We start from the raw sequence: 26,861 nt of genomic DNA, 5'->3' as shown, positions 1-26,861 counted from the left end.
TACCTAGCTATGTAAGGCAGGTAGGTTTCGTGCAAAATTTTAGGGGAAATCGTGAAGCGATAAGGGGGGCCGATAAATTGAAGCAATTTAAAAATAACTTAAGCTAGCCCCCACAGGGTTCTCGATCCCCGACAATTATATGTCCTGGACTCACGCCTAAGACAACCAACCGTACATGTTCTCTCTTCGGCCACTGCTCTCCTCTCCTCGAATCCTCCCACGAGCTTCACGCTTCCGTACATTGTATCGCGCATACACAATGGCAGCAGGTAAGTCCCCTCAAGGCCCCCTATCCGCAGCCCCGCCCTTCTTTCTCCCCCTTCCACCCCACAAAGCAAACCCCATTATTGACCAGCGGGCAGCACCAAGCGACAACCGACCGGTCGTGATCAGCGGACCCAGCGGGGTAGGGAAGGGGACGCTGTACAAGCTCCTTCTGGAGCGTCGGCCCAACACATTCGCAACATCTGTGTCGCACACGACGCGCGATCCGCGCCCTGGCGAGACGCGCGATGTCGACTACTACTACATCACGATGGAGGAGTTTGAGAAGATGATTGAGGAGGAGAAGTTTGTGGAGGTGCTTCACCCCTCCCTTATACACCCATTTCTCTCCATATCAACGCAGATCAGAGGGTGGATGCGACGAGTTGTCGATTATGGTGCTAACATCATGGTAGCATGCTAAGTTTGGAGGGAACCGCTATGGCACTTCCAAGATGACCATTGCGAATCTGACAGCGAGCGGGAAGGTCGTCGTTCTAGACATTGAGATGGAGGTTTGTGATCTCTCTCTCCCCATTTCCACTTAGCGGGGTTATTGGATGGCGCAAGTTATGCAGGACGGATAGGATATTGGGCGATTGAAGTGGCCAGCCAGCTGACAGGAGACAACCAACAGGGCGTGAAACAAATCAAGAAGTCCACCCTCAACGCACGCTACGTCTTCATCGCACCCCCCTCAATGGAGATCTTAGAAGCGCGCCTGCGAGGCCGCGGCACGGAAAAGGAAGAGAGCATACAGAAACGTCTGGCGCAGGCCAAGAACGAGATGGAGTACTCGAAGACCCCGGGGGTTCATGACTTGATTATTGTCAATGATGATCTCGAGAAGGCGTATTCGGAACTTGAGGCTTTTATCTACAAGGAGAGGGCTTAGAGAAATGGGGCTAAGGAGTAGTGTGCAGGGTCAGGGGGCTGCGACGAGGGGAGTTTGGAAGCTTTACATTGCATTTGGGAGGTGGGGACTCAAAAGTTTTGAATACTGCTGACAGGTTACGCTGATACCAAGAGAGGGTTATTTATATATTGTATATATAGAGCGAGCAGTAAGTAAATGTCTCCGAGCAAACGTGAATATAGATAAGAGAGATCAAAGTAATCTCAAGCTACGTATCTCAGTACACACCGTGTCATTAGTAATGTAGAGCTTACTGCTATTGAAATGAATTCTCGACATTAGAAAAGGCTAATTAAGCAAGGTGAAAATGGGGAATTCGGAGTGACAAAGGAAAGCCCAGTTTAAGCGGCCACTTATAGCTCTGCTTGGCCTACTTGAGTCAAAGGAAATCAAAAAAGTCGCTTTTGCACGGATATCATCTTGCCATCATGAGCAACCACCCTCATTCGAAACACCAGCCACACATCCATACTATCCTAATAACCGTTCATCGTCACTCTCTGAGAATTTCTGCTCAATTCACGGTCGGCTGAAGGACTAATCGGTCGGCTGCCAGCATGTCCTCCAGCTGCACTGCTCTCCTTAAGCGCCAGCAATTGCTTGGCACGGAAGGTCTCGTAGTGGATTTGAGATGTGGTCTCGATGAGATCTTGGAGATGGGTGCGGGTGAGGAAGTTTCGGAGATAGACAAATTCGCAATGGGTCTCGTCCTCGACGTTTATAACTCCCCATCGGTTTTGGCGGCCACGGACTTGCTTGCCACCAACAATGATTGATTTCTCTGATCCAACGACTGCAAATGGGATAATGTTCTACAGATGGAGTTAGAAAAAAGATATGACTTTTGACGTGTTGCACCAACCTTAATTTGAGCATTCAAAGCACGCTCTTCCTCATCGAATTCATCATTGTCGTATGGGAACATCTTCAAGTTGTGGAAGGCAAACTCCTCCTTTATGCGCTCCTTGAAAGCACTTCGCTCCTCGAGTGTCAGAGAATCGGACTTAGCAATGACTGGGACAACGTTGACAACATCCGATAGCTTCTTCAAGACAACAATATCAATTGGCTTCAGCGCGTGGCCTGAGGGCTGGATGAAGAAAAGGCAGCAGTGGATGCGGGTATCTTGGATGTATCGTTCTCTCTGGGCAGTAAGTTCCTTTCGGAGGTAGGCTGAGTGCTGATCCTTGATATATTTGACAATTGGGTCCCAGCATCTGTCGTTGTTGACTTGGTCGCCATAGCCAGGGGTATCGACAATGTTCAACCGCAGACGGACACCGTTCTCCTCAATGATGTGGGAAACAGTCTGGATCTCGGTTGTAGTGCGTACTGGCTCATCGGGAGTGAGTCTTCCCTTCGAGTCGATCAGGTGCGACGCGAAGATGGTGTTGATGAGAGTTGACTTTCCGAGCCCAGTTTGTCCTGATGCATACACTCAGTAAATGCGCTGGAAGAGGTTCTAACACCTCCATATCATGACGGATCACACTTACCAACACAGATGATATTGAATTGGAAACCGCGCTTCAAGAGCTTGCGCTCAATTTGCGATGTGATGCTGTCAAAACCGACATGGCTTCGGGGGTACACCGACTGTTGGGGAGCGTTTCTGTCTTGGACAGTTGCCATTGTTGCGATAGTGTCTAGTTAGGCTCAAGATCGTTCTGTGTATAGCTGGGAGCGAGGAATTGGCAGTCGATGGGATATTGGAGAGAAGATGTCGAAATTGAGATTTAGAAGGGGGCTCACTTCCTCCACAAAATAGGTGTCGCGTTCGCAAAAGGGGTAGGATTCACTAGTCCCAATCGACTTAGCGTAGATAGGCAAGTCGGCCGCTAAGGAAGTTTCCGAAATGCTTCAAACTCAGAAGCTCGACGACGGTTCGAATAAATAATTGATAGATTGGCTTTCAATCCTTCTGTCACGAGTCTCCGAGTCTCCCAACAGCCATTACGGGTCAAGATGGCTGCCTCTCATGTGACAACGCGTTCGATTCTCTCGTCCTTCCTCCCTCGATTATCTGGTTCAACGGTCTCGAAGACATCAAGATTTACGACCCTATACTCGCGGCAACTTTCTCATCCACTTCTGCCGTCATTCGCATTCGCAATTCCTTCGGCTATACATCTCAATGTTCCGGGATTACTAGAAGGGATTTGGGAGTCCATTCTCCGGGCTGTCCCCAAGAAGAAGACTTCTCATATGAAGAAGAGGCATCGGCAAATGGCTGGAAAGGGATTGAAGGACGTAACAGCGTTGAATAAATGTTCTGCCTGCGGGCATGTTAAAAGGGCGCATTTACTGTGCCCATACTGCGTGAAGGGTGAGCTTCGTTGACGCGATATCCCAATCGTCGCTAACTTTGCCGCAGAAATAAAGGACATGTTCAAGGAAAACGAATCGAAGACGACAACTGAGAAGCAGATGACAGCCGAGAAGCCAGTTGATCAGTAATTTAGGAAGCTTTCTGATCTTTGTGGAGAGAATAGTGGTATTGCATAGCATATTGGGGCGTTTGGGATTCCCATGGAAGGTCAGGAGGACATGGCGATAGCAGCTGGAGACTTGTACAAAACTGTATACTGAATGGGAAACACTATTTTCGATATCACCATACAAGCAATACCAGATGTTGGACTGTCAAACTGTGACGACATCGTTAGATGGTTGGGTCTACGGGCGGTAGCCTTGCTTCAGCATTCGTGATATCTCACTGGACGATAGGACCAGAGGTAGCTAGCTGCCTTGAGAGGACCATGGGAAAACGTAACAATTCGGGATATCTCTAATTAGTTAAAAACATGCCTCCAGGTGTTGGGAGCAACCTTATTTTCAATTCTGGCGCTGAGCCTCTGTATTTCACATCATGGGAGTAACGTGGGCCAACACCTCAACAGCGGAAGAGCTCTGTAAACGGGGTAGGTACCTGCATCGCTCGCCACGATTTCCTGTTAGTTAAGGGATTTGCAATCCCACAGGCTTTCGACCATGCTATCTTGGCTACTCCCGCAAGCCAGTATGAAATGTATGTCAACTTACCCCGATATTCGACGGACAGCCATCGAGGCAGCCACACGAGGAGGGTCTGTTGTGGAAATATGGCATTCTCAAGCTTTTATTTTCTTTTAAGGAAAGCATAACTCGCAAAATGACAATATGAACCTGCGTGCTGTAGAAATGCCGGACACAGGGGGAAGGAGCTGATTGTTGCAAGATCTCAAGTCTCTAGACCACACAAGCGAGCTTCTGGTTCAAAACAGCTCCTCAACATCAAGGGACGCGATCCTCTAAGAACCACCCTCAAAGGTCATAAAATGAGTCAGTGACAATGGTAGACATTTACCTTCTCCTAAATGACAAGTACTGACACCCTCTAGTCTAAACAGTATCTCACAACGCACACCATTGACGATGGTAAATCTCCAATCTACCCCTCCATCGCTACCAAAGCTAACATCCCACCAGCCCACATCACCGACATCTTCTCCCTGGCTGTAACGCCTACTCAGATCCTCTCTGCATCGGGCGCCTCCTCCATAAAAGTACACTCTACAACCTCCACCGATGTCCCTCTCGCGCAAACCATCACCGGCGCACACAAACTCGGCTGCCACCACATCGTAACTTCCCGCAACGGACGCTACGCAGCCAGCGCTGGGTTTGGCGGCGAAGTGAAGATATGGAGTATTTCTGAGTCAGGGGAGTGGTTCGAGGAAGGGAAGGTCGTGGATGGGAACAACGCCGGGGAAATCTGGGCTATTGCCCTCAGCGAGGATGGACAATACATGGCTAGCACTACATATGATGGAAGAATAAACGTTTGGGACTTAGTGGATGGGCGCAAGAAGATTCGGGAATTTGAGACAAAGGGTAGCTTCGGCATGTGTATTGATATGAGTAGGGATGGGAGGTTTACGGCGAGTGGACACGAGAATGGTGGCGTCTACGTGTTCAATAACGAGACGGGAAGGATGCTTTACTCATTGCCAGGTACGTTGATCCCAACAACTCTTGAATATGGCAGAGCTGATAAGACTAGGGCTGGTGAAGCCAGTGCGGACTGTGGCGTTCTCACCGGCTGGTACTCGTCTAGCAGCAGCTGGAGATTCGCGGGTCATTGCTTTGTATGATGTACAGCACGGCGAACAAGTTGCAAATCTTACAGGACATTCAGCATGGATATTCTCAGTGGACTGGAGTGATACTGGCGAGTATCTTCTCAGCGGTGCGTTTGATGGGAAGGTCAAGGTCTGGTCTATCGATACGCGGAATTGCGTCGCTACTCACAGTGAGACGGACAAGACATTATGGTGTGTGAAATGGTTACCGAAGACAGGGAGGAGTGAGGCGTTTGCTACTGCTGGCGCAAATAGGAGTATCTCTTTCTATAGGGAGGCAACTGGTGGCTGATAAGGAGGGGGTTACAGTTTCATGTTCAATTTTGATCCAACTGGCATTGCCTGATGCTTCGGGTTGTTGGGGACAACAAGACACAGTCCTTCAAATCAATAACTTAAGAGAAATGATAAAATGAATAGCTGCTATTCTTTTCCCTACCTTACCTGTACTTGAGTATAATTCACGTGATGCTAATCTCACAGCCATCAAAACCAGCGTTGACACTCCCGCCGATCGCGATGTGCAACAAAGCTTCTCTTGTATCACGGGCCCAGTATCACATGATGCTAATCACACCGACGTCGAACCAAACGTTCAACACTCTCGACGTAAGCGTTCATGCGATGTGCAACAAAATAGAAGATAAAGCACCCTCGAGGTGTTGATGGATGATGTAGCACGTGACTTCAATAAATGACATCAGAACCTGGAACAGCTCCATCTCACGTGATATGATCAAAGTTGAACAAGGGTTATCCCGTTTTGGGATTCCTGGCTAAAACGGCCTCTAACCCATTTTGGATTTTAAAGATTGGGGAGGACGGACTCTACCTTAGACTCTGGACCCTTGGAGGGCGGCTATATCCTACTGTATATACATCTCGTTGATCTAGAAGACTAGAAGAGACTCCACCCCATGCTTCAGAGCCATCCTCTTATTCTCCTGCCATTGTATCCACGCCATGCCCTGTAACAAGCAATCCGCCAAATCGTCCAACTTGCGAACCTGCCCTTCCTCATCAACTTTCGTCTTAAGTCTTCTACCTCCCGGGGTTCTATCCCACTTCTCCATATAAAGTTTCGCCATAGCCTCCACCTCCTCATTCCCAAGACTTACCATCTTCCGATTCTCCAGCCACCCTCTCACAAAATCGATCTTGATTCCCTTATTTTTACTCTTCGCATTCTTCCCCTTCCTTTCCTTCCTCCACTCCCCAGCCTCCCCATCCGGTTCCTCGCTCAGCCAAAACGGGCCAACCTTCCCCGGCGGGACGCCCACCACCTCGCCCTCCCAAACCCCTTCCGCCTTCAATGCGCCCAGCACGCCATATAGGATTGCCTCAAGCATGTTAACGCGGACCGTCCATTCGAGTATGTGCTTAGAGCCCATAGACCGGAAGCGCTGGCGCTCAATCAGGATATGCGTGGGCATCTGAGGGAGTAGACGCTGGCGGACAAGGTCATAAGCAATGGTCGACAGGGTCGCGGGGTCGAATGCCTCCTTCTCTCCGGGGGAAGACGTCGAGACCGCGAGGCGCTGCCAGGCATGCATGGATGGAATTGAGGGCGAGGATGCTGCTGCAGCACTACCTTTGCATGGCACATCCAGGACGCAGTAAGCTAGATTCCGGATCCCCATGTCGATGCTAAGGACTCGGGTTCGTTTGGGAGCCCTGGGGACGCTGCTGATTGCATCGTGAAGACGCTGCGTAAGGATGGGTTTTGTGCCGGAGGTTGGCAGACCGCATTTTACTGACAGGCAACGCAAGTCGCTGAGTTTGAGAATGCTGGGGATCTTGAGTGCCATTCATAGTTATGGTTATGGGATGATGGGGTAGGACTCCAGGAGTCTTAGGGATACGCGACGGACGCGTCGAGGAGAGGCTGAGACCTCGGTTAATACGCGAGGCTGAAAGAGAAGGAGAGTGATATGCTTAGGTGAAAAACTAGCAAACCTAAGGTGAGACCGTCAGTGGAAAGGCCCAAGAGATTGGCTTGAAAAACTATGCACATCTTATTCTGATCTTTCCCCTTATGGGTTGCTCTTAGACTGCTTTGAATATGGATTGGATTGGGGACGTGGATATATAGACCGTCTGGGCCAAGGACAGTATTTTAGTAAATTCTTGCTTCACGGCTTCACGGTTTTATATACAGAATGCTGAATGATGCATCTTAAGTATATCATAGATGAAGTGAAGTATAAACTCAATATCCCCTAAGACATAAAGCAAAGCGAGGTGCATATCAAATGAAACGAGCGGATTTGTCCGAACTACAGTCCCTAGACTGGTAGGAATGTATGACTTATCTGATTCAACTTCTTCATTTTTGTCTGTTAACTCTATGAAAGTACTCAATGAAATAGGTATATATGGTATGTGTGTAAAGCGCTTCAATGCCAAAAGAAAAATCGCTATCCAGCCGTCTGTCAACGCCGCCCAATATGCCTTCCCGTCTATACATGTAGTTCATGCCAATGTGTCATATAACTTGTACCCCCTAATATCTCTTATACAGCTTCAGCAGCATTCTTCCTCCTCCCAAACTTTGGTATTTTGAACATTTTCCCTATAGGGTGATCCTTCTTCTCCGTGACCTCGTGCGGATACGCGGCTTTGTTCCCCTTCTTCCTGCCAGTTCGAATATCTCTCCTGCTTGCCCCGCAGCAGGAGAGGCAGAGATGGATAGCGAAGCCAAGGATAGTACAAGACGCAGAAAGCCACATGAAGGCGAACATAACCGTCCCTACTGACGCCCCTATATTCAGGCCCGGCTGACCTGTGACGACATTTTTGAAGATGAGGGCCATGACTGTCGCAATGATGGTCGCCGCAACGGTTAGAAGAGCAGCGATGAATGTCCATATTACGATCGGAAGACTCCACCATCGGGAATAGAGCACAATAGGCGTAATGAAAATCGAAACAAAGTTCATGCAGATGCCGGTCAAGAAGAAGCCGAACATAACATGGCTTGCAATCCTGATTAGATTCAGGATGCTGGTGATCTCGGCGGGGAGAGCGATTGTGGCGCCAGACAAGAGTTCGTTGAGCAAGACCTGGACCGGGTTGAACCAATAGAGCGAGCGTGGAGTCGAGCAATGTGTAATGCCTTCACTGTTGTAGCCCTCGCAGAAGTTCCACAGGCCGACCTGGTAAAAATCGTGAAGACCTAGGGAACGTGCAAGGGAACTCGCAAGAGTGATGTCGCCGGCAGAGGCAGGAATGATGTTGGTCAGGTCGAGTTTGTAGAAGTAGGTCCGGCGAATGACAGGGTCGTTATTGATGTTGCCGATGATGGTCTGCAGGCCTCATCAGCATGAAAGTTTCGTTCTCTAGGGGAGGGATATACGGACGAGGATTAGGAAGATGACTGAGACCCAGAAGAAAGCGCATGCTATAAAGATGGCATTTCGTCGTGTTGCGGTGGCCGCCCTGATATCGACGCTGCGCGGGGGAGACAGAATCCGCTGTGATTTCTCCGAGTCGGCTTGGCTTGGGACTCCACCATCGCTCTCCTCTTTCTTTGCCTGTCTTCGAGCGGCGAGGGACCTGAGGGTTGGGAGAGCCATGGCGGGCGAACTGTCTGGGCTATGAAGAAGCCACTGCGGAAGCCGTGGGCGGCGGGGATTCAGCGGCCGGGACAATGAACGACGACTCGACAGGACGACCAGCTCAACAGTCCTCTGGAGTATAGGGCGCAGTGGAATAACGTACCAAACATATCAAGGTTATCAACAGGGAAAAAGGGTGCGTAGCATAGTTTTGCAGCTATCGACATCATCGATAATCGATCGGTACATCACTTACGGTGGTGCCCGGTAGGCAGGTTTGGGAACTTGGACCCATGTCTGGTAACTTGCGCGTCTCCGGATCTTGGCCAGCCATGTTCGCAGCATTGCCGGCGCTATTAGCACTTTGGTCTTTAGTGGTTTGTCTGCTTCCAGGCCAACGCAAACGCCTTTTGATATAGCGGCTCCACTCGTTGAACTTTAGAGTCTTTAGACCTTGGGCGGTTCAGGTGAGTCTTCCCTGTCGGGAGGCAGTGCAGCTATTCGGTGCTTGGGCATACAACACGGAGTTGTCAGGGGCAGCTTTGACATTCAACGTCTCTGCGGTGCAGACATTGGTTGATACGGTAACTAGCAGCAGCATCCTTGGGGACGCGTACTGCTTCTTGCTTCAGAGCACCGTGTCAGCACTACTTGTGAGTCTATTACTTCCTCCGTTCAAGCCCTTGGTGTTGCGACCGCAATAGGCTTAAGCTCTGTATTGCGAAGGGCAATCCTAACATAGAGCAGGTTGTCCGAGACTACGACTACGACTACGCTCATCTTTGCTTAACTGCACAACTGCATATGTACAAAGGATAGCACCCTGGACCCTGGCTACAACGCGGGAGCACCTAAGGCAAGACAAAGCAGTACAGGGGCCTAAACGTGCCGGGTCGGTCTGTCGACTTCTCCAACGTCATAGCCGCTCGCTCTACATGCAATTTTCTTGGCTCTATCATCAAAACTTCTCTGCCCATCCCGCTGCCTGAGCCTTGACTGGTGTTGCGGAGGTGGTCGTTCTCGATATCGTCGAGACTCTGCGACGCTCATACCACCACCGCAGTCATGCTGTACACACGTCTCCTTCCATATGCCAGCCTCTTTGCCGTCGCCGCAAATGCCCAGGCAACTTCAGATTTGATTCTGGGGGGAGGCTCGACTTCGACTACATCAAGTTCAGCCTCAACTTCGGGTTCGAGTTCGGGGTCAAGTTCAGGCAGTAGCTCAACGGTCCCGACCAGTGGGCTTTCTGAGCCAGCAACTCCTACAGGAAGCTATATATCCTACTCCTCGACCATCACCATTGAGTTCACGACTTCGTCCTCTGCAATCACAACGTCCGCGATCCTTTCTACAATCACCAGCGGGTCAACAACAGAGACTACAACTCTGGGGTCAACAACGATTTTTGGCTATAGCACTGAGGAGACAACCAGCAATGTAACCTCCTCGACAACAGCTCCAACAACCTCACAATTGCTTCTCTCGGGTTCATTCTCCGCAACTTCCACCGTGACCCTGAATTCCACTTCCTCTACCTCTACCCAACCTGCTCCGTCGGCGACTTGCAATAACTACCCTCAATTCTGCACGCGGAAATACGGCAACATTACCGAGGTTTCTGCACACAACTCCCCCTTCATTAAATCTGGCAATGCAGCTGCCAATCAAGATCTCAGCGTTACGGCGCAACTCAACGACGGAATTCGTCTTTTGCAGGGGCAGGTACACTTCAATGGCAGTGTCCCACACTTCTGCCACACATCTTGCGATGTGCTCGATGCCGGCCCTATCACTGAGTATCTAGGGTTGGTATATAACTGGGTTTCAAGTCATCCCTTTGACGTTGTCACAATTTTGATTGGAAATGGGGACTATAAGCCCGTTGAACAATTTGTACCTTTCCTCCAGCAGACCGGGCTGGTAAAGTTTGCGTACACACCTCCCAAGATCCCCATGGGAATCGATGACTGGCCAACTCTCTCCCAATTCATCCTGACTGGCAAGCGAGTCCTCTTTTTTATGGACTACCAAGCAAACCAAACTTCGGTGCCGTGGATAATGGACGAATTCTCTCAGATGTGGGAGACGCCCTTTGATCCCACGGACCGCTCATTCCCCTGCACTGTCCAACGTCCACCAAACCTCTCCCCGCAAGATGCGAAAAATCGCATGTACCTCATGAACCACAACCTTAACTATGATATCAACATCTTGGGAAACAGCCTTTTAGTGCCGAATTTCCCATTATTGAACATCACCAATAATATTACTGGTTATGGATCTCTGGGCAGCTCAACTCAGAATTGCGAGAATATGTGGGGGTTCCCCCCCAAGTTCCTCAACGTAGATTACTACAACGTTGGAAACGGCTCCGTCTTCGAGGTAGCAGCGATGTACAACAACGTCACGTATAACCGGACCTGCTGCGGTCTCCCGACTAGCGGTTCCATGAAGTTGGAAACTGCAGGGCGGAGCGCGACGTTTGGTCTTGTACTGGTGGTGCTCAGTTGGATGTTTCTATAATGAGCATTAACTGATAACGATGTTGAAACCAGACATGATTTGATCCCTTGTACATTCATATAATTGGGTATGGTTTATAGAGCATGAGACTCGATGAGCATGGCATGGTGTTTCGGCGCAAAACAATAGATCCCCCCTAGCTACTTCTAAATTATATTGGAAATAAATCTTTTTGGACGACTGTGCAGCCCCTTCTTCCTTGGCCCTCACGCCGTCTCTCTCCTTAGGATACTGTACGGAAACCAATTTTTAGTTGTCCAGCTAAGTCCGATAGAGAGCGCGATGCCATGGTACTAAGCAAATCCAGATCTTTCCTCAAGCATCTCCGTCGCAGACCTCTACATAGTAATATAAATGGACACAGACATCCCCCCCACCCCCTGTTCCTTTTTTAAGACTAAATATATACATTCCAATATCAACACCATGAGATATGTAATACCGTACAGCGGCTATAAAAAACTCCAATCCAGTTCAGCCCAAGAGGTACATAACACCCGTCCCAGTTATAAAAGCCACTGCTAGTAACACAGTATCAAAGCCCATCAATCAAACTGGACACAACCCGCTCTAGCCCGCAGCCGTGCCGTGGTATTTCTGACGTTCCCAGCAAGACAGTTCGCGGGAGCTTTCCGCGTTCCGTTGGCAGAAAAAGTCTTCTTCTTCTTTACAGCCTTCTGAGCCGCCTGTTTTCTCATCCTCGCCTCCTCATCCGCCCTCGCTTTCGCCGCCCATTGTTTAGCGAGCTCTTGAGCATTCTTGGCCATGTTCCTGAAGATTCGGGGATCGTGGCATTCGTCCGCGGGGTAGAAGTTCCACCAGTGCGCCCACGCGTCGAACCAGGAGCATTTCTGCGCAGCCGGCTTGGCGTCAGGGCCGGGAATTGTATCGCGGCGGGCTGGAGGTGATGTGATGGGGTTGGCGAAGTGGTTGTTGATGGCTATAGCCAGTGCTAATACTTGTTTGTCGTGGATGTCATCGACTTGGATTAGGTTTGGGTAGGTGGTCTTGGATAGCGCGTGCCAGAGGTTTCGGAATAGGGCCCGCTGAGCAGCAGCTGCGCCGCCGATGATCGAGTGCGCGGGGTTGGCGACGTTTAACATGTGTAGCCAGCGTTCAGTGAGAGTCCAAACGCTCATGAATATGGGGTCCTGGGGCGAGGGGCGAAGCTGGTTCAGCTTGCGGATTTGGTCATTGGATAGATAATCCGGCTTCTCGGTGTTGGAGTAGGAGCCTGTTATGGGTAGGTCGTATTCGTGAATGAAGGCTGTGTGGTGCAGGATTCTTGGGATAAAGGTCGGTGGCTCTCCCTTGAATGATAATTCATCGCCCTCGTCGCTGCTTATCCCCCATGGTTGAACACTAGGTGCAGCGAATTCTTGCTGTGGCAGAGGTAGGGGTGCCCGATCAGGGAGCCGGATGATAATGGCAGATCTTGAGCCGGGTGTAATAAAGAATGAAAGCGGGAGAGTTGATAAGTCGTCCGGCAGGTTGGGAGACGGAGGCACCCATAGATCCACCAGTCCGTCTAAGACTTGATAGAGCCTGTGCCATTCCAATGGAGTAAAGTGTCGAGAATTTCTATCCATGTTCATGTCGTGACTGATATCCAAGATGATAAGTTCTCCGGGAAAGACGCTGGTGAAGCGGTTGAGGTCATGTACAATGTCGACGATATTCACCCCAGTTCCGCCAACGTTACTGCCAAGGAACTTAGAGAAGTGACCGGTGTAAAATTTTCCATGGCGATAGACAGCGCGGATGTCGAAATGGCGAGCGCCATTCTCAGCTTGCCGGTAGATACCCACAGACTGAGTGAGGGTGTTGTGCTCAATTCCGCCATAGTAACCGGTGAGTCGGCTCATGCCAGCATTATGACTAGCAGGTAAGGCAATCTCTCTCAAGCTCTTCGAACCGATGAATGCGAAGGTTTGTTGCATCCAGTCCGTCGGGGGATTGCTAGAGACAAATGGGGAGCCGATTCCTGACCCGGAGAGAACAAATAATGATACGCCATTTGGTTCGAAGCCAAGGTCGATCCTGGATCCTACTGGATTGTTGAGGGACGACAAGGTGTCGCGGTATTGGACTACGACCTGCCCATGACCTTGATGTCTAGCTTGAATGCTGAAAGAAGCAATACTGGGAGCATTGACGAGAGAATAGACGGCCTCTGCAACGTCACCCGGGACGTCTTTTCTGAACTCGATATACTGCTCATGGCAAGTTCCTATGCAAAAGTTAGATACGTCTTTAGTGATCAAAATCCAACTTCGAGTCTACTCACCTGCAGTAATGATACTTGGAAACCCATATTCCATTTGATATTGGCGTATGGAGGTCAGCTTCCAGTCATAAGGGGTTGCGTTAATAAGTGTAACATAGCCTGCGGGGCCGGCAAAACCAAGCTGGGCCTCAGCGGCGATGAGAATCACAAAGCAACGGAATATTTCTCTGGACCACATCTTATCTCAAGATGGCCAATCTTCGAATACAGAAGAGACCTGTGGCAGCAAGCCAAGCAGGATAACTGGCCTGCTGCTTTATGAAGGAGAACAAAGTCGGACGAAGAGCAAAACGTTTGTGCGTACTGTTGTTGATTGCAACAGAGAAAACCAAAAACGAAAACACAAAATGATAAAAGAAAATGTGAAATTTCATGAAAACCATCGAGGTTGTTGATAAGGGCTGGTAAGTAAGGGCTGAAGTGATTTAGTTTGCTGGTACCAAGGTTGAGACCGGCCTCCTAACCTCATCTTGGAATTTCACAGCAACCTGCTTTGGGCCCAGCAGGCTCACAGGGCAACGTTGAACGTACAATACAAAAGAAACAAAAGCAGAACGTGCAAAAAACTAGGTGGTTGTGGAGAAATTGAACTTAAACCCTCCAGAATACTCACCTAAGGTTGGGAACACCGCTATGATGCGCATACCTGTAAAGGAACACGCGAAAAGGGGGAATGGGGTATTCTATTCTAAGTAAAAGGAAGGGGAGAGTTGAGGGTGAGAAAAAAAAAAGAAGCAAAAAGATTATTCCAAGCAAGCCAGTGGGAATTGAGCCCACGGCGGGGGTCGAACCCGCAGCCTTCAGATTGAACTGAAGAGATTCTTAAGTAAGAGTCTGACGCTCTACCGATTGAGCTACGCGGGCTTGGATTGTTTGCTGGTGTGTTTGTTGAGGGTTCTCAGCCACTAATTCTACCTAAGAGCATCTGGAAGAAATGACTAATCTCAGATTCAGATATAAGGTTATTGTCACGTGAACGGCTACTCCCTTTGTTACCACGTTCACATCTTTGGCTTTCCTCCGTCTCTTTCACATACAAGTTCAATTTGCTGATTGATGGCTGACGATGCGCCGAGTATACCTAGAATGACCCATTGTCTCCTAGACGGTTCGTTGCCCTCACCATGGAGTGATATTTGGCCACAGATCTCATCTACATTATTGACGCCCTTGGCCCAAAGGGATTTCCTCTCATTGGTCATTTTTTCTTCCACAGCTATTCCCGCCTGAAGATGAGGATGGCATAGTACCTCTGGATCTAACAGGCATTGTCAATTTTGAGCGGTCGCTTGAAAGGAGTTTCAGAAGCTTCAGTTCCAAGTCCAATATTTGGGCCTTCCAAAATTGTGAATATCTTAGTGAGGTCGGTAGTGCAAATGATTCTGTCCTCTTCTTTTTCAACTGCCTTCTCAAGCAGCAAGATGTGTGCCGCTTGAAGTTATTGTTTATCACAAGTGGAGACAGCCAGTATTTGTCCAATTTTATTCAAGGGGATCGATTATCAACTCCAGCCACAGAGAGGGATGCTCCATTGAATTCGAATTTCCCACTATATTGAAGATGTCTGCGATACTATCTGGTATTCAATCCAGCTCTGTATTTACATCTGTAGATGCGCTATGGAAAGGTCCAGAAAAGTTATCCGGGCAAAGCCAGCTCAAGATCGAAGCACGCTCATCTAAATTGGATAGTGGTTAGCTGAATCAGGTTGATGTGTAGTTAAACTGACCTTGATAAGCAGATGTGGCATTCGCTGCGAGCTCTAGGATGTGGTCTACTGATGCTGTGATGTGTTGCTTTGACAGTTCTTGATCATTGGTATGCGCATGTACGTGTTTTCTGTGCATCAATGTCACTTCAGACTCGAATCGTTTCGAGCAGCGAGCCAGACGCTGGAGGTTGGTCGTGAAACCGGCATCGAAGGATTTGAAAACCAATCTCATGAGGACTTGAAAAGCTGCCGAAATAATGAATAAGTCTGAGTGAGAAAAGTTCTCGGGGGGTCTCGCAACTGAAGCGGAGGGATGCTTGCAGCTTCCTTGGAATTACGAGTATTTCATAATATACATCTGTAAGGGCCTCCTGAATATGCGATATAGACCCATACAGCTCTTCGTATAACACGAGATCGAGAGATTGTCACTTGGTTTACTTATTATATTTGTTACCCAGGACCTGTCATCCATCTAAGCGATCTTTCCTTTGTTTACCACAAATGCCTCCAGAGCAGCTGCAAGATGTTAGTAGATGTATCTTCGGGGAGATAAAGAAGACCTTACAAATAGCAGCCCAAAGCCTATTCTCCGCCTCGGTAAATACCAAGCTCCTGGGACTGTAAAACACCTCGTCTGCAACTTCTTCTGGGTGTCTTGGTAGACAATGCATGAATTTCCAGTTGTGCTTCGCACCACCCCTCTTCGCCAAATCATTCGTAATCTGGTATCCAGCAAAAGCCTTCAGTCTCTTGGCCGATTCTTCCTCCTGCCCCATCGACACCCACGTATCCGTTACTAGAATATCAGCGTCTTTGATTGCTTCTTCCGGCACATTCGTTTCAGTCAGCTTTCCCGGGCTCGTGACGCCTTCAGCTGCAGAAAGTATAACCTCCCGCATGCGTTGGGGAATTTCATAGCCTTTGGGACTGGCGACCGAGATATCAACACCCAACTTCACTGCACCGATCGCAAGGTCAAACAAAACATTATTCGAGTCTCCAATCCACGCAATTTTCATTCCTTCCAAACCAAGACTCGGTACCCCAGATAAGATGCGAGGGGACGACGATGGGAATGCTTCATAGATGGTGAGGAAGTCGGCGATGGTTTGCAGAGGATGGTAATCATTGGATAGGGCGTTGATTACTGGCACGCTGGAATGCTTCGCAAGATCCGCAACATCGGAGTGCGGTCCTACTCGCGCAACCATACAGGACGTCATGCTTGAAATCACCACCGAGGTGTCGTATAGCGTTTCATTGACTCCTAGCTGGATATCATCCTTCCCCAAGAACATAGGATGGCCGCCCATTGTTGCTACGGCGGCTTCGGTGGAGACTCGAGTTCGCGTGGAGCGTTTGTTGAACATCATAGCTATCGTTTGGCCACTCAAGCTTCCTAGCAGGCTCTTGGGAATCGACCCAGACTTTATGGATGTTTTGTGGGACGAGGCATTTCGGACGAGAGTGGTGAATTCAGCGGGTGTGAGATCTGCGATGGAGAGGAGATGTCGTGGCGCGAATGGAGAGGTCGGAGGTGTTGAAGGCGAGGAGTAGCAGCGTTTTGGCGCTTTGGATAGACATTGGAGTGCTGTTCGAGCGGGTCGTAGAGTGGAAGTGGGTGGCATCTTGAAGGTCTGTCAATTAGGTCAATTAGAAAGAGGACGAGAGAATCGGTCGTAGACAAAACAATTGGAAGAACACTCCAAGTGAAATACTGTAAGAAAGACTTGGAAATAGCTAAGAATACCTTTGTGCAGAGAATCCTCAATCCTGTAAGGTCAAAACGAGAAAGCAAAGGCGACAATGGGTGAAAAAGTATATATAATATATATGGCTATAGATTTTTGACTCACCGTCCAATTGACGGGCCATGCACAGCAGCAGGGGAGCAGGGACGAGGTCATCGGCGCCAATCACCCCGCTTCGCGTAGCGTGGCCTGGAGCTACCTTATAATACCTGCCTATGATAAGGTGCGTATAGGTCAGAAAGCCAACCTAACCTTCACAACCTCTCCAGCGTCGCGTTCCAGGCTCGCCAGCTGCTTCTGGCCTTCATCACCGACCAACCTAACAATACCTCATCCTTACAACTCTCATCGCCCTGGGCGTCACCCTCCTCCGTCCTGGTGCGGCCAGCTGTGACAATGACGGACGACCCAGAAGCAGCAGCGCTGCTTGGCGGCTCAGAACGGCCGCCATCAACACAGTCACGCAACTCGGACGAATCCCACGAAAATACGCCTTTATTATCGCGAACAGACAGTGCTCCTCGATACAATTCTACAGAAGATGAGGACGAGGATGAGCGGCGCAGAATACCTTCTCCAGCGGCCACATCATTACGATCAATACAGAATGGTCAAGGCTCGTCAATTAAACCTACGAAAGGCGACCGACGATGGCCAACTTTCATTGCGGTTGGTGTGCTTGGACTTGTCATGCTATCAATCATCGCGGGTGGATTCTTTGCACCGGCGGCCATCGAGGAGTATGCCAAACAGTCCCTTGTCGTCGAACCAACAAAGCTATCAATACATAACTTTACCTCTACCGGGGTCACAGCGAGAGTACAGGCAGTTTTCCGGATGGATGCGTCGAGGGTCAAGAACAATGCTGTGCGGAATATTGGACGTTTTGGTACCTGGGTCGCTCGTGAGGTGGAGACCAAGCCATCAACAATCCAGGTCTACCTGCCGGAATACGGGAATGTCTTGATTGGCACGGCAGCTGTGCCACGAATTGCTGTCGACATACGGAATGGACATAACAATGCCATTGATTTTCTTACGGCATTGGAGCCTGGGGATATGGAAGACATTCGACGAGTGGCTAATGACTGGCTCGAAGGCCGTCTTGATAAAGTCCGAATCACGGGGAAAGCTAGTGTGGACCTGAAGTCGGGACTGCTTTCCCTTGGGTCTCAAGAATTCTCAGAATCACTCACTTTTGAAGGTCAATCCCTCTACCGTTCCTTTGCCTCCTTGTATTTTGGAGAAAAATCACTAGTTTGATGAATGGAACTCCCCTGCTTGGGAACCATGGCACTTACAGTGAACATTTGGCTAATGCTGTATCAAGGCAACGATATACCATCAATTCCTAACTATAATATTACACGGATGAACTTCCGAGAGGTCCCTGTTTCACCGCCTGCCCATCGTGGCATGGCTGCAGATGTGTCCCTGACAGTGTCGAACAGCTATCCCATCAGACTGACAATCCCACCCCTCAGCTTCGACATTCTGGTTCCGAATTGCGGGACGGATGAACCACACATTCGTCTTGCCGATGCCACAACAGATATCATAAATATCGAACCTTACTCGGACGTTATAGTTGGCGTTGGAGGTATTGTCCAGGAAATACCCAAGTCTTTACTCCAGACCTGTCCAAACTCCCACTCCTCACCTCTAGATCTGTTGCTTGGTGATTACATCCACGGCAATGCCACGACTATCTACGTACGCGGCTCAAGCATGCCGTCTCCAGATACCCCTGAATGGATTGCAGCAATTATGGCCAGTGTCACAGTGCCAGTTCCATTTCCGGGACGGACATTTAACAACCTCATCAAGAATTTCTCACTGACCGATGCGCATTTCAGCCTGCCTAGTCCATTAGCAGACCCTGAAGATTCCAATCCCAAAATATCAGGCAACATCGTTGTGATAGCTGCAGTGCCAAAGGAAATGAATTTTGACCTTAAAGTTACTAGAGTACGTGCCACTGCCAATGTTTTCTACAAAGAGCAGCAACTTGGAGTCCTCAATCTCAAAAAGTGGCAACCAGCCGAATCGGAACGACTAGAGTCGAAGGAAGGGGGAAACGCGGCACTGAAGGTCCAATCGAAGATCGAGAATGCACCATTAGATATCACAGATGAGGATGTTTTTACTGATGTTCTGCAAGACTATTTGTTTGGGGGGAAAGCCGTTATGTTGAAGATAGCGGCGCTTGTTGACGCTGAAATTTCCACGGTCCTTGGGAAACTCGTCATCAAAGACATGCCTGCAGAGGGGGTCGTTCCTGTGAAACGTTAGGCTGCCGTTTTTACTTACTTGGTCAGCTCGTCCCTCACCGAAACTGACGATATTGCAGCTATCTCTAAGGGCGGCGACATTGCTGATCTCAAGCCAAAGGTCAGCGGCCTTAGAGTCCTGAGCACTAGCACAACCTCCTTGAACCTCCAAGCACGCATCAATTTTACCAATCCGACGGAATATACAGCACACATCCCTTACTTCAACATCCACATTCTCAATAACGGATCCATCATCGGTGATGCAACAGTCAGAAACGTCAATTTAACTCTAGGCAATAATACCGACGTCCTGGTTGAGGCCACTTGGGATCCAACCAGCTTTGGCGGAAATAAAGCGGCTAAGATAGGCCGCGAATTGTTATCGCAGTACATTTCTGGCTTCAACACTACTCTGACTTTTCAAACACACGAAAACTCTATTCCCCATCAGCCAGAGCTAGGCAAAGCGCTCTCTAAATTCGCAATCACGTTACCTTCCCCCAGACTATCAACACCTGGCCCAGGCGGCGAACATGATGATGATGACGATGGCAAGCCTCATTTCATTGAGGACGCTACATTCCATTTGTTCTCCTCTAGTGCGCAGTTCATACTCTTTTCGCCTATGCAGTATAGCACTATCTACATCGAAACAATCGATGCTACTGCTTTCTACAATCACACTGAACCAGTGGGGAAGATTATCTATGATCTCCCATTCAAGGTTCCCCCTGGATCTAGCCAAACCCCGAAATTGCCAGTGGATTGGTCTTTCGGCTCTGTTGGCTATGAAGCGGTTAAAAATGCTCTTGGAGGCACTTTAAAACTAGACGCGAATGGGACATTTGGCGTTAGACTTGGGCAATGGAGTGAGACGGTATGGTATATCGGTTCAGGAATTGGCGCTACTGTTACACTTTGACATTCAGGTTCTTTGTTCAATGAGCGATAGGAGGCGGGTATGGGTAATGACACGAAATTGGCGTTGCTGGCTCACGGCGTGGAATGGGAATTGCTATCCATATACAATATACATAGAAGCAGAAGTCAGAGTTTTAATCCATTCTCCCCGTTTTACAGCCAGAGAACACCTTGATTATTGAAAACCGCCAACCCCATTCCATTGAAGAAACAACCATTTTCCACATTAGCGACATATTTATCCCGGGGGCAGGGTGCTAGCGTCAACAACGTCATCAGCTTCTTTCAAGATCTCTTGGTCGTCGGGACCGTAGAGAGGCGAGCGCGGCAGAGCCATCAGACCTGTTCGAGCCGATTCGAGGATACCGAAGGGAGCAATTAGCTTCATGAAGGAGTCGATCCTGGTTGGCTTTGCCGATCTGTGGATCAAATAAGAACTCCGATTCTAGGAATGTGGAGGGGAAAAAGGGAAAAACTTACACCTCTACAGTACAGCTATTCGTACTGATATCCAGCACCTTCCCTCCGAACTGATGCGTGAAATACGTAATGGATTTCAGATGCTCATGCTTATGTCTCAATGCCTGACTGGCGACCAGCTTGCTCGGGTGGAAATCCTTTGTCTCCGCTTGTTTCGCGGCCCATTCTTCATGGCCTTCCAATTCCTCTCCGCCACCTGCGGTAATTTCCCTGTGATGTGCCAGTAATTCTTCGAAGTACTCAGGGCCGAGGATGTTGATCTTGGCGAGCAGGAGTTCACGCTGCACCAATGGCGCGTCGGTGTAGTCCAGGACAGCCCAGACGGGGACCAAGTCTTCGAGTTGGCGGCGTGCTTGCTCAACGACTCCGTCCTGGCCAGAAAGCACAATGGTCATGCGGGAGAGATCCTCAACCTCGGTGTTGCAGACGACCAAAGAGTCGATGTTGAAACCCCGAGCTGCCAAGATCCCGGACACACGAGATAAGACTCCGGGCTCATTTTGCACGAGGCAGTTCAGGACATGGCGCTTGGGGGGTGTGACTGAGGGAGAGGGAGTCTCGTAGAGGATGTTGGAGACGGCTGCTTGTGCTGACCAGGCCGGAGGCGCATCTGAGGTTGGGAGAGGTGAGATGCGGCGGTGGAGGGCCTTGTATGCCAGTGCTGCGGTGGAAGAGGATGTTGATTCAGGCCTTTGCTGCAGATGCCGATAAACGGAGAGTGTTTGTGTGCATGGCCTCGCTCGGAGCGGCAGAGAGAGAACTGCTCTGCGAGAAGCCATTGTGAGAAGAAGTATTGACAACTTCTGGTCAATATGGGTGAAACCGCCCTTCCTCTCACTCTCTCTCTTGAGTGACAAGATCGAGACGATGGAATTTAAGTTGGGTCAGTGAGTCAGGTGCAGGCGAGATAAACTTATTACCGCCTATAGCCGCGCGGCCGGAAAAACATCGGTGCGGAAGTCCTTTAGCCTTCTCCGCAAAAAAGTCGCAAGCGAGATCCGACTACAGTTGCAGCGCTCTTAATAAACCCTGTGTCTTTCAGCCTCAGCACAAAGAGTCTTCCACCTCCACTTTTGTCCTGATCCGCGCCGGTGGTTTGTGAACCGGACGCACCGCATTTGTCGTACAGGTGCACACATATTCGAGATGGATGATACAGAGCGACGGACGGCAAAGCGCTCGCGCTTCGATCAGACTGAGCCGGAGCCAAAGAGAGTTTCAAGATTTGATCGGCGATCGCGGTCACCTCCAGCCAGAAAATCCGAATCGAGACGGAGCAGAAGTCCTCTTGGACGAGCGTCAGGCAGTCCTAGTACAGAGACTTCGCGACCAGCTAGTATTGATCCTGCTGCTGCAGCAGGTGAGGATAAACATTCCAATTTCCGTGACGAGGCTAACAATCTCGCAGCTGCTGCCGCGGCCAAAATCAATGCCCAGATCCAAGCTAAGAAGGGTATCCAACATGTCGATGTTCCTCCTATCCGATCAACCTTGAGTCCTGCAGGGAAGTCTGCTTCACCAGCACCTTCTGCGACAGGCAATAGCACAACCACGGTCAATGGTGAGATGTATATTGCGGATGGCGACTACATCCGCGACATCGAGGTTAACGATCTGCGCAACCGTTACACACTGACCAAAGGCTCTACACAAAAGATGGTAAATGCTCCTTGTGTTAGCTTTCCACTGATATATCAGGCTTCCCTCCCACAAAGTCTCGTATCATAACCAACATCCCCTTTTGTTCTCTCCTACCTTAGTAAACACCGCTCTTCTTGTGTGAGGACTTTCAAGCTTACCTGAAGCGCGATAGCAACCGTTGCAACCCATCATTGGCATCTGCTGACTCCCGCTGCGTGACATCTAGATTAAAGAAGAAACCGGTGCTGGTACGCTATTACCTACAATTTACTTTTTATAGAGTGCAAATGTTGACTTTTAAAGATGTCACAACGCGTGGAAGCTACCTCCCCGATAAGAGCATGGCTACGCCTTCGGTAAGTTATCACATTTTGCTTGATTGGGAAGGAGTGCACTAATGAAATTAGAATCCACCTCTCTACCTTCATGTAACGAGCACGACGAAACAAGGCCTCGAGCAAGCCGTTGCGAAGATTGAGGAGCTTATGAAACAGGAACTACCCAATCTAGTTGATGAGAGACGTTTCCGTAGGAGAGAGCCAGAACAAGTCGAGCGAGATGAATTTGGTAGAGTAGGTGTCGCTTATTTTAGAGGAGGGTGCCCATACTGATATTCTGAATAGCGCAAATGGCCTGAAGAGAAGATCCCTATCGATTTCGAACCGCTTCCCGGCTTTAATCTTCGTGCTCAGGTTGTCGGTCATGGTGGGCAATATGTCAAGCATATTCAACAGGAGACTAGATGCCGTGTTCAAATCAAAGGACGCGGCTCTGGATTCCTGGAGCATGCCACTAATCGAGAGAGTGACGAGCCTATGTACCTTCATGTTGCGTGAGTATTTATGACAACTGGTATGGAGCTCTACTAATTCTACTAGGGGACCTGATCCGAACGAAGTCCAGAAGGCAAAGGAGCTTTGCCTTGATCTCTTAAAGAATGTCAGGGAGCAATACGAAGAATTCAAGAACAGACCCCCTCCCCAGCGTGGATATGGAGCTCAAAGCACTGGATACGGTGGTGAGAGAGGCTACGGAGATCGTGCCCCTGACAGATCAACTCCTTATGGCTACGGAGGGTACAGCAATTCTCCCGCTCCCAACACCCCTGGTAGTGTCATGAGCCCAACCACTGCACCTGGTGCAGGCAGTCCCACCTCAGCAAGCGATTATGCTGCTCAATATGCACAATACTACGGCGCTGCAGGTGGCGCCGACCCGTACGCGGCCTACGGTAAGTTACGAAGTCGAGCAATAGGCTTGCAACGTAGTAACATTATATAGGTGGATATGCGGCCTACGTGCAGTACTACCAACAGTATATGGCGGCTGCGGCTGCGCAACAACAATCTCCCCCGCCTGGTGCTCCTGGATCTGCCCCTCCACCACCACCCAGCGAAAACCCACCACCGCCACCTTCAGGATCACCACCTGGAACCGGCTACAACAATGTAAGCTAGGGCAAAAGCCAGACTGTTCAAGACACTAACGCCTATAGGTTCCGCCGCCTCCTGGCGTATGATTGAGACAATGGATATTGGTCTGTATTCGTTCCTTTCTTTTTTTTTGATCCATCATCCTTACTGGCATACGCTTGCTTTTTCATCTATCAGGCGGTCAAAATCGCGCAGGATACCTCACTCTTGTACAATAGACAAGGTCTCTGGCATAAGGCGTGGATACTATCCCGGCCGGGACAAAAACTCAGTCAATCAAGTCGATTATTTTTTGAAAGTCCGACCATTCATCAGAGTCCCGTTCTGCTTCCGCTTCCTCTGTGTCCTTGAACGTGAGACGTGGTCCATACGAAATGCACAGCTCCTCTCCTGCTTTGATTTCCCGTAATGCCGTGTATGTGATCAGACGATTCTTGAAATCGCGTTCCCAGCCTACATTTTGCCGGAGATTGGAGTGGTTGAACATGCTTCCGAGGCCAAACACGACGGCCTGCGTTGTGGTTGGTAATTTGGGCGAGTCGTGGGATTGGACCTTATCGGACGGAGTGTACGGCCAATTGCTGGGTTGGCGATATGTCAGGGCTTGCTAGGATTCCGGGGCACCATCGGGTGGCTTACTAGGTATAATTGTAGAGCTCTGTCTTACAGACATGATCCGCATTCTGAATCGGGTCCAAGACCAATACTGGTGACACTTCGAGTACTGTGTGGGCAGGGATATCTCTACTTGCAAATACACCTCGACCTGTAGAAAATTTCCGTCAGTTGAATTGCAACGTCTGGAAAGTATCTCTTGTTGCTTCGCAACCGACGGGGTAAGAAATGGGCAGGGTCACTTAGTCAGGACCTTTCGGCGTATCCATCACCAGAATCATGCCGTCCGCCCTCTTCAGGGGCAGGCCCTCCACCTGTGCCTTTGCCTCCTGTCCACACTTTGACATCCTGACCCTCCTTGGGAGCGGGGATTGGTAGAATGTTCTGAAAAGATTTCCCACAAAGTACCCAAAGTACCCAAGTCCCTAGCTGACACGATAAGAAGGCGGTGAGTGGCAGAATCCTGCGGGACATCAGATGCGACTTCACTCTCCCCGACTTATTCACAATACATGGCTTGACGAACGGACACAATGGCGCATCAGCGCACTGGTTCAACTATTGACGGGCCTAAAGAACCTCATTCTGTTTCTTTAAAGGTGCTCCGGTAAACAAATCCTCGAGGTTCCCCAGAGATATGCAAGTAACTAATCATCTCGCGCAGACTCTCCCGTCCCTCCCTCTCAATCCAACATCCACTCCCCACGCCCTCCCCCTCGCCCACCAACTCACCCGCCATATACCCCCCTCCATCCGCCTCTCTTGCCTATCCCTCTTCACAACCCGACCCCTTCATCCTCTCTCCACTGCTCACTCTTCCTCCCGCCTTCGGCTCCGCTTATGTGGGAGAGACATTCTCCTGCACGCTCTGCGCAAACAATGAATTGCTCCCCGGGTCCACCGCACCCAAGAGCATCACCAATGTGCGAATCGAAGCCGAGATGAAGATCCCATCCTCACCCACCGCCATCCCACTTATCTTAGGACCCGAGCCCAGCGAGGGCGCGGCATCCGAGGAAGAGGACCCGGAAAAGGGCGCGGAAAAGAGAAAAGGCGTGGATCTAGAGCCCGGACAATCACTCCAGAAAGTCGTGAGCTTTGATTTGAAAGAAGAGGGGGCCCATGTTTTGGCCGTCACGGTCACGTATACCGAAACGACTCCCACGAGCGGGCGCGTGAGGACGTTTAGGAAATTATACCAATTCGTGTGTAAAGGGTGTATGGTCGTGCGCACGAAATCCGGGATCCTACCCCCGGCACCTGCTTCATCCCTAGAAAAGAAAGAAGGGAAGAAGACGGGCAGGAAATGGGCGCTAGAAGCACAGCTCGAGAACACGGGCGAAGAAATCATAACCCTAGAAATCGTAATCCTGGAGACGAATGAAGGGTTCAAGAGCCAGGGGATCAATTGGGAAGTTCTGCGGGAAGGAGAGGAGATGGAGAAGCCGGTGCTGATGCCCGGAGATGTGCAGCAGGTTTGCTTTATTGTTGAAGAGGTTCTGGATGAGGAGGGGAGGGGCCAGGAGCCGGTGGATGGGAGGGTTATCTTTGGGATCCTGAGCTTGGCTTGGAGGGGTCCGATGGGGAATAGGGGGTTCTTGAGTACGGGGAGTCTGGGGGCCAGGATTAAGTGATCTTAACGCTATATGGCTTGATATGAGAGGAATCATTTCTTAGATGGCATGTGTCCGGGCATCTACAGCCTGATGCACTTCGCATCGGACCATTATTAACTGGATGAGTTGAAGATTAACTCAAAGTACCGATCATGGGAGCAAAAAGTCTACTGAAATTGAACTATTTCACTCCCTCCTTCCCCAGGCGACTCACTATAATATCTCCACATCATATGAACAAATTTCACTCCTTCCCCTTCTTCTAACACAAATAATTCTAATATACCCCCACCCCACGACCCCAAAGCATTCCACAAAACTAACCCCCCATTCCAACCCCTTCTACCTCTTAGACTTTAAATAAAAAAACAAAACAGATAGCGTACCTACTTACTTAATCCCCCCTATTCATATTCTCATTCCACGCACCAACAGCTATCCAATCCAAATCTTGTTTATCTACTATATTACTCAAAAAACTAATACCTACCTACCTTCCTTCTATCCATCCAACAGATACATACACGCATATATACATATATATATATATACAAATATCTCCCCCCCCTCCTCTCACCTCTCTCATGCCCAGGTTCCTATACTATATCGCTAAACATAGATATAGATAGGGTAGGTAGGTAGGTAATGTTTAGTTGGGAAAGTCTTGGAAAAAAGAGACAAAAAAAAAAGAAAGAGACAAAAGGGGGGGGGGGGGGGGGGGGGGGGGGGGGGGGGGGGGGGGGGGG

General features: G+C 49.6%; 14 protein-coding genes across 14 annotated transcripts; 7 read left to right on the top strand and 7 right to left on the bottom strand.

Annotated features, from left to right (window-relative positions):
* The first annotated feature begins 128 nt into the window (after positions 1-128).
* M430DRAFT_111710 (hypothetical protein) lies at positions 129-1,538 on the top strand. The gene is made up of 4 exons (XM_024861447.1): positions 129-269; positions 363-580; positions 681-779; positions 902-1,538. Exons 1-4 carry the CDS (start codon positions 176-178, stop codon positions 1,157-1,159), a joined length of 669 nt encoding a protein of 222 aa, XP_024724720.1. The 5' UTR covers positions 129-175; the 3' UTR covers positions 1,160-1,538.
* Positions 1,539-1,603: 65 nt separating this feature from the next.
* M430DRAFT_130462 (hypothetical protein) lies at positions 1,604-2,916 on the bottom strand. The gene is made up of 3 exons (XM_024862141.1): positions 2,677-2,916; positions 2,043-2,605; positions 1,604-1,992 (listed from the first exon to the last, which is right to left on the bottom strand). Exons 1-3 carry the CDS (start codon positions 2,810-2,812, stop codon positions 1,657-1,659), a joined length of 1,035 nt encoding a protein of 344 aa, XP_024724719.1. The 5' UTR covers positions 2,813-2,916; the 3' UTR covers positions 1,604-1,656.
* Positions 2,917-3,145: 229 nt separating this feature from the next.
* M430DRAFT_130461 (hypothetical protein) lies at positions 3,146-4,027 on the top strand (the record flags this gene model as incomplete). The annotated part of the gene is made up of 2 exons (XM_024862140.1): positions 3,146-3,506; positions 3,555-4,027. The coding sequence occupies 2 exons, from the start codon at positions 3,146-3,148 to the stop codon at positions 3,635-3,637; spliced, it is 444 nt and encodes a 147-aa protein (XP_024724718.1). The 3' UTR covers positions 3,638-4,027.
* Positions 4,028-4,448: 421 nt separating this feature from the next.
* M430DRAFT_111703 (hypothetical protein) lies at positions 4,449-5,636 on the top strand. Its single transcript, XM_024861446.1, has 4 exons — positions 4,449-4,514; positions 4,561-4,597; positions 4,649-5,173; positions 5,223-5,636. The coding sequence occupies exons 1-4, from the start codon at positions 4,512-4,514 to the stop codon at positions 5,591-5,593; spliced, it is 936 nt and encodes a 311-aa protein (XP_024724717.1). The 5' UTR covers positions 4,449-4,511; the 3' UTR covers positions 5,594-5,636.
* A 422-nt stretch (positions 5,637-6,058) lies between these two features.
* Positions 6,059-7,134, bottom strand: M430DRAFT_54749 (hypothetical protein). The gene has a single exon (XM_024868491.1). It carries the CDS (start codon positions 7,107-7,109, stop codon positions 6,192-6,194), a length of 918 nt encoding a protein of 305 aa, XP_024724716.1. The 5' UTR covers positions 7,110-7,134; the 3' UTR covers positions 6,059-6,191.
* Positions 7,135-7,814: 680 nt separating this feature from the next.
* Positions 7,815-8,876, bottom strand: M430DRAFT_94285 (hypothetical protein; the record flags this gene model as incomplete). The annotated part of the gene is made up of 2 exons (XM_024869831.1): positions 7,815-8,606; positions 8,661-8,876. 2 exons carry the CDS (start codon positions 8,874-8,876, stop codon positions 7,815-7,817), a joined length of 1,008 nt encoding a protein of 335 aa, XP_024724715.1.
* Positions 8,877-9,489: 613 nt separating this feature from the next.
* Positions 9,490-11,435, top strand: M430DRAFT_130453 (hypothetical protein). Its single transcript, XM_024862139.1, has 2 exons — positions 9,490-9,511; positions 9,606-11,435. Exon 2 carries the CDS (start codon positions 9,924-9,926, stop codon positions 11,382-11,384), a length of 1,461 nt encoding a protein of 486 aa, XP_024724714.1. The 5' UTR covers positions 9,490-9,511; positions 9,606-9,923; the 3' UTR covers positions 11,385-11,435.
* A 139-nt stretch (positions 11,436-11,574) lies between these two features.
* Positions 11,575-13,849, bottom strand: M430DRAFT_54746 (hypothetical protein; the record flags this gene model as incomplete). Its single annotated transcript, XM_024868490.1, has 2 exons — positions 11,575-13,614; positions 13,672-13,849. The coding sequence occupies 2 exons, from the start codon at positions 13,847-13,849 to the stop codon at positions 11,930-11,932; spliced, it is 1,863 nt and encodes a 620-aa protein (XP_024724713.1). The 3' UTR covers positions 11,575-11,929.
* Positions 13,850-15,857: 2,008 nt separating this feature from the next.
* M430DRAFT_92668 (hypothetical protein) lies at positions 15,858-17,013 on the bottom strand (the record flags this gene model as incomplete). The annotated part of the gene is made up of 2 exons (XM_024869726.1): positions 15,858-15,901; positions 15,951-17,013. The coding sequence occupies 2 exons, from the start codon at positions 17,011-17,013 to the stop codon at positions 15,858-15,860; spliced, it is 1,107 nt and encodes a 368-aa protein (XP_024724712.1).
* A 375-nt stretch (positions 17,014-17,388) lies between these two features.
* M430DRAFT_37989 (hypothetical protein) lies at positions 17,389-20,331 on the top strand (the record flags this gene model as incomplete). Its single annotated transcript, XM_024867206.1, has 3 exons — positions 17,389-18,340; positions 18,467-19,423; positions 19,487-20,331. Exons 1-3 carry the CDS (start codon positions 17,533-17,535, stop codon positions 20,329-20,331), a joined length of 2,610 nt encoding a protein of 869 aa, XP_024724711.1. The 5' UTR covers positions 17,389-17,532.
* A 187-nt stretch (positions 20,332-20,518) lies between these two features.
* Positions 20,519-21,671, bottom strand: M430DRAFT_54743 (hypothetical protein). Its single transcript, XM_024868489.1, has 2 exons — positions 20,811-21,671; positions 20,519-20,749 (listed from the first exon to the last, which is right to left on the bottom strand). Exons 1-2 carry the CDS (start codon positions 21,587-21,589, stop codon positions 20,569-20,571), a joined length of 960 nt encoding a protein of 319 aa, XP_024724710.1. The 5' UTR covers positions 21,590-21,671; the 3' UTR covers positions 20,519-20,568.
* A 189-nt stretch (positions 21,672-21,860) lies between these two features.
* On the top strand, positions 21,861-24,169 carry M430DRAFT_32026 (hypothetical protein). Its single transcript, XM_024866093.1, has 9 exons — positions 21,861-22,170; positions 22,219-22,469; positions 22,678-22,699; positions 22,755-22,807; positions 22,859-23,023; positions 23,075-23,283; positions 23,330-23,682; positions 23,733-23,899; positions 23,947-24,169. The coding sequence occupies exons 1-9, from the start codon at positions 21,957-21,959 to the stop codon at positions 23,968-23,970; spliced, it is 1,458 nt and encodes a 485-aa protein (XP_024724709.1). The 5' UTR covers positions 21,861-21,956; the 3' UTR covers positions 23,971-24,169.
* On the bottom strand, positions 24,153-24,655 carry M430DRAFT_268437 (hypothetical protein; the record flags this gene model as incomplete). Its single annotated transcript, XM_024865458.1, has 2 exons — positions 24,153-24,465; positions 24,524-24,655. Coding segments are annotated over 2 exons (445 nt in total), but the record flags the coding sequence as incomplete, so codon positions are not given.
* A 190-nt stretch (positions 24,656-24,845) lies between these two features.
* Positions 24,846-26,354, top strand: M430DRAFT_37985 (hypothetical protein). The gene is made up of 2 exons (XM_024867205.1): positions 24,846-25,106; positions 25,164-26,354. The coding sequence occupies exons 1-2, from the start codon at positions 25,033-25,035 to the stop codon at positions 26,131-26,133; spliced, it is 1,044 nt and encodes a 347-aa protein (XP_024724707.1). The 5' UTR covers positions 24,846-25,032; the 3' UTR covers positions 26,134-26,354.
* The last annotated feature ends 507 nt before the right edge of the window (positions 26,355-26,861 follow it).

The sequence above is a fragment of the Amorphotheca resinae genome (genome assembly GCF_003019875.1).
Source record: "Amorphotheca resinae ATCC 22711 unplaced genomic scaffold M430scaffold_1, whole genome shotgun sequence".
Lineage (NCBI taxonomy): Eukaryota > Fungi > Ascomycota > Leotiomycetes > Helotiales > Amorphothecaceae > Amorphotheca > Amorphotheca resinae.
Note: the sequence above shows the minus strand (reverse complement) of the source record. Positions and strands in the feature narration are given on the sequence as shown.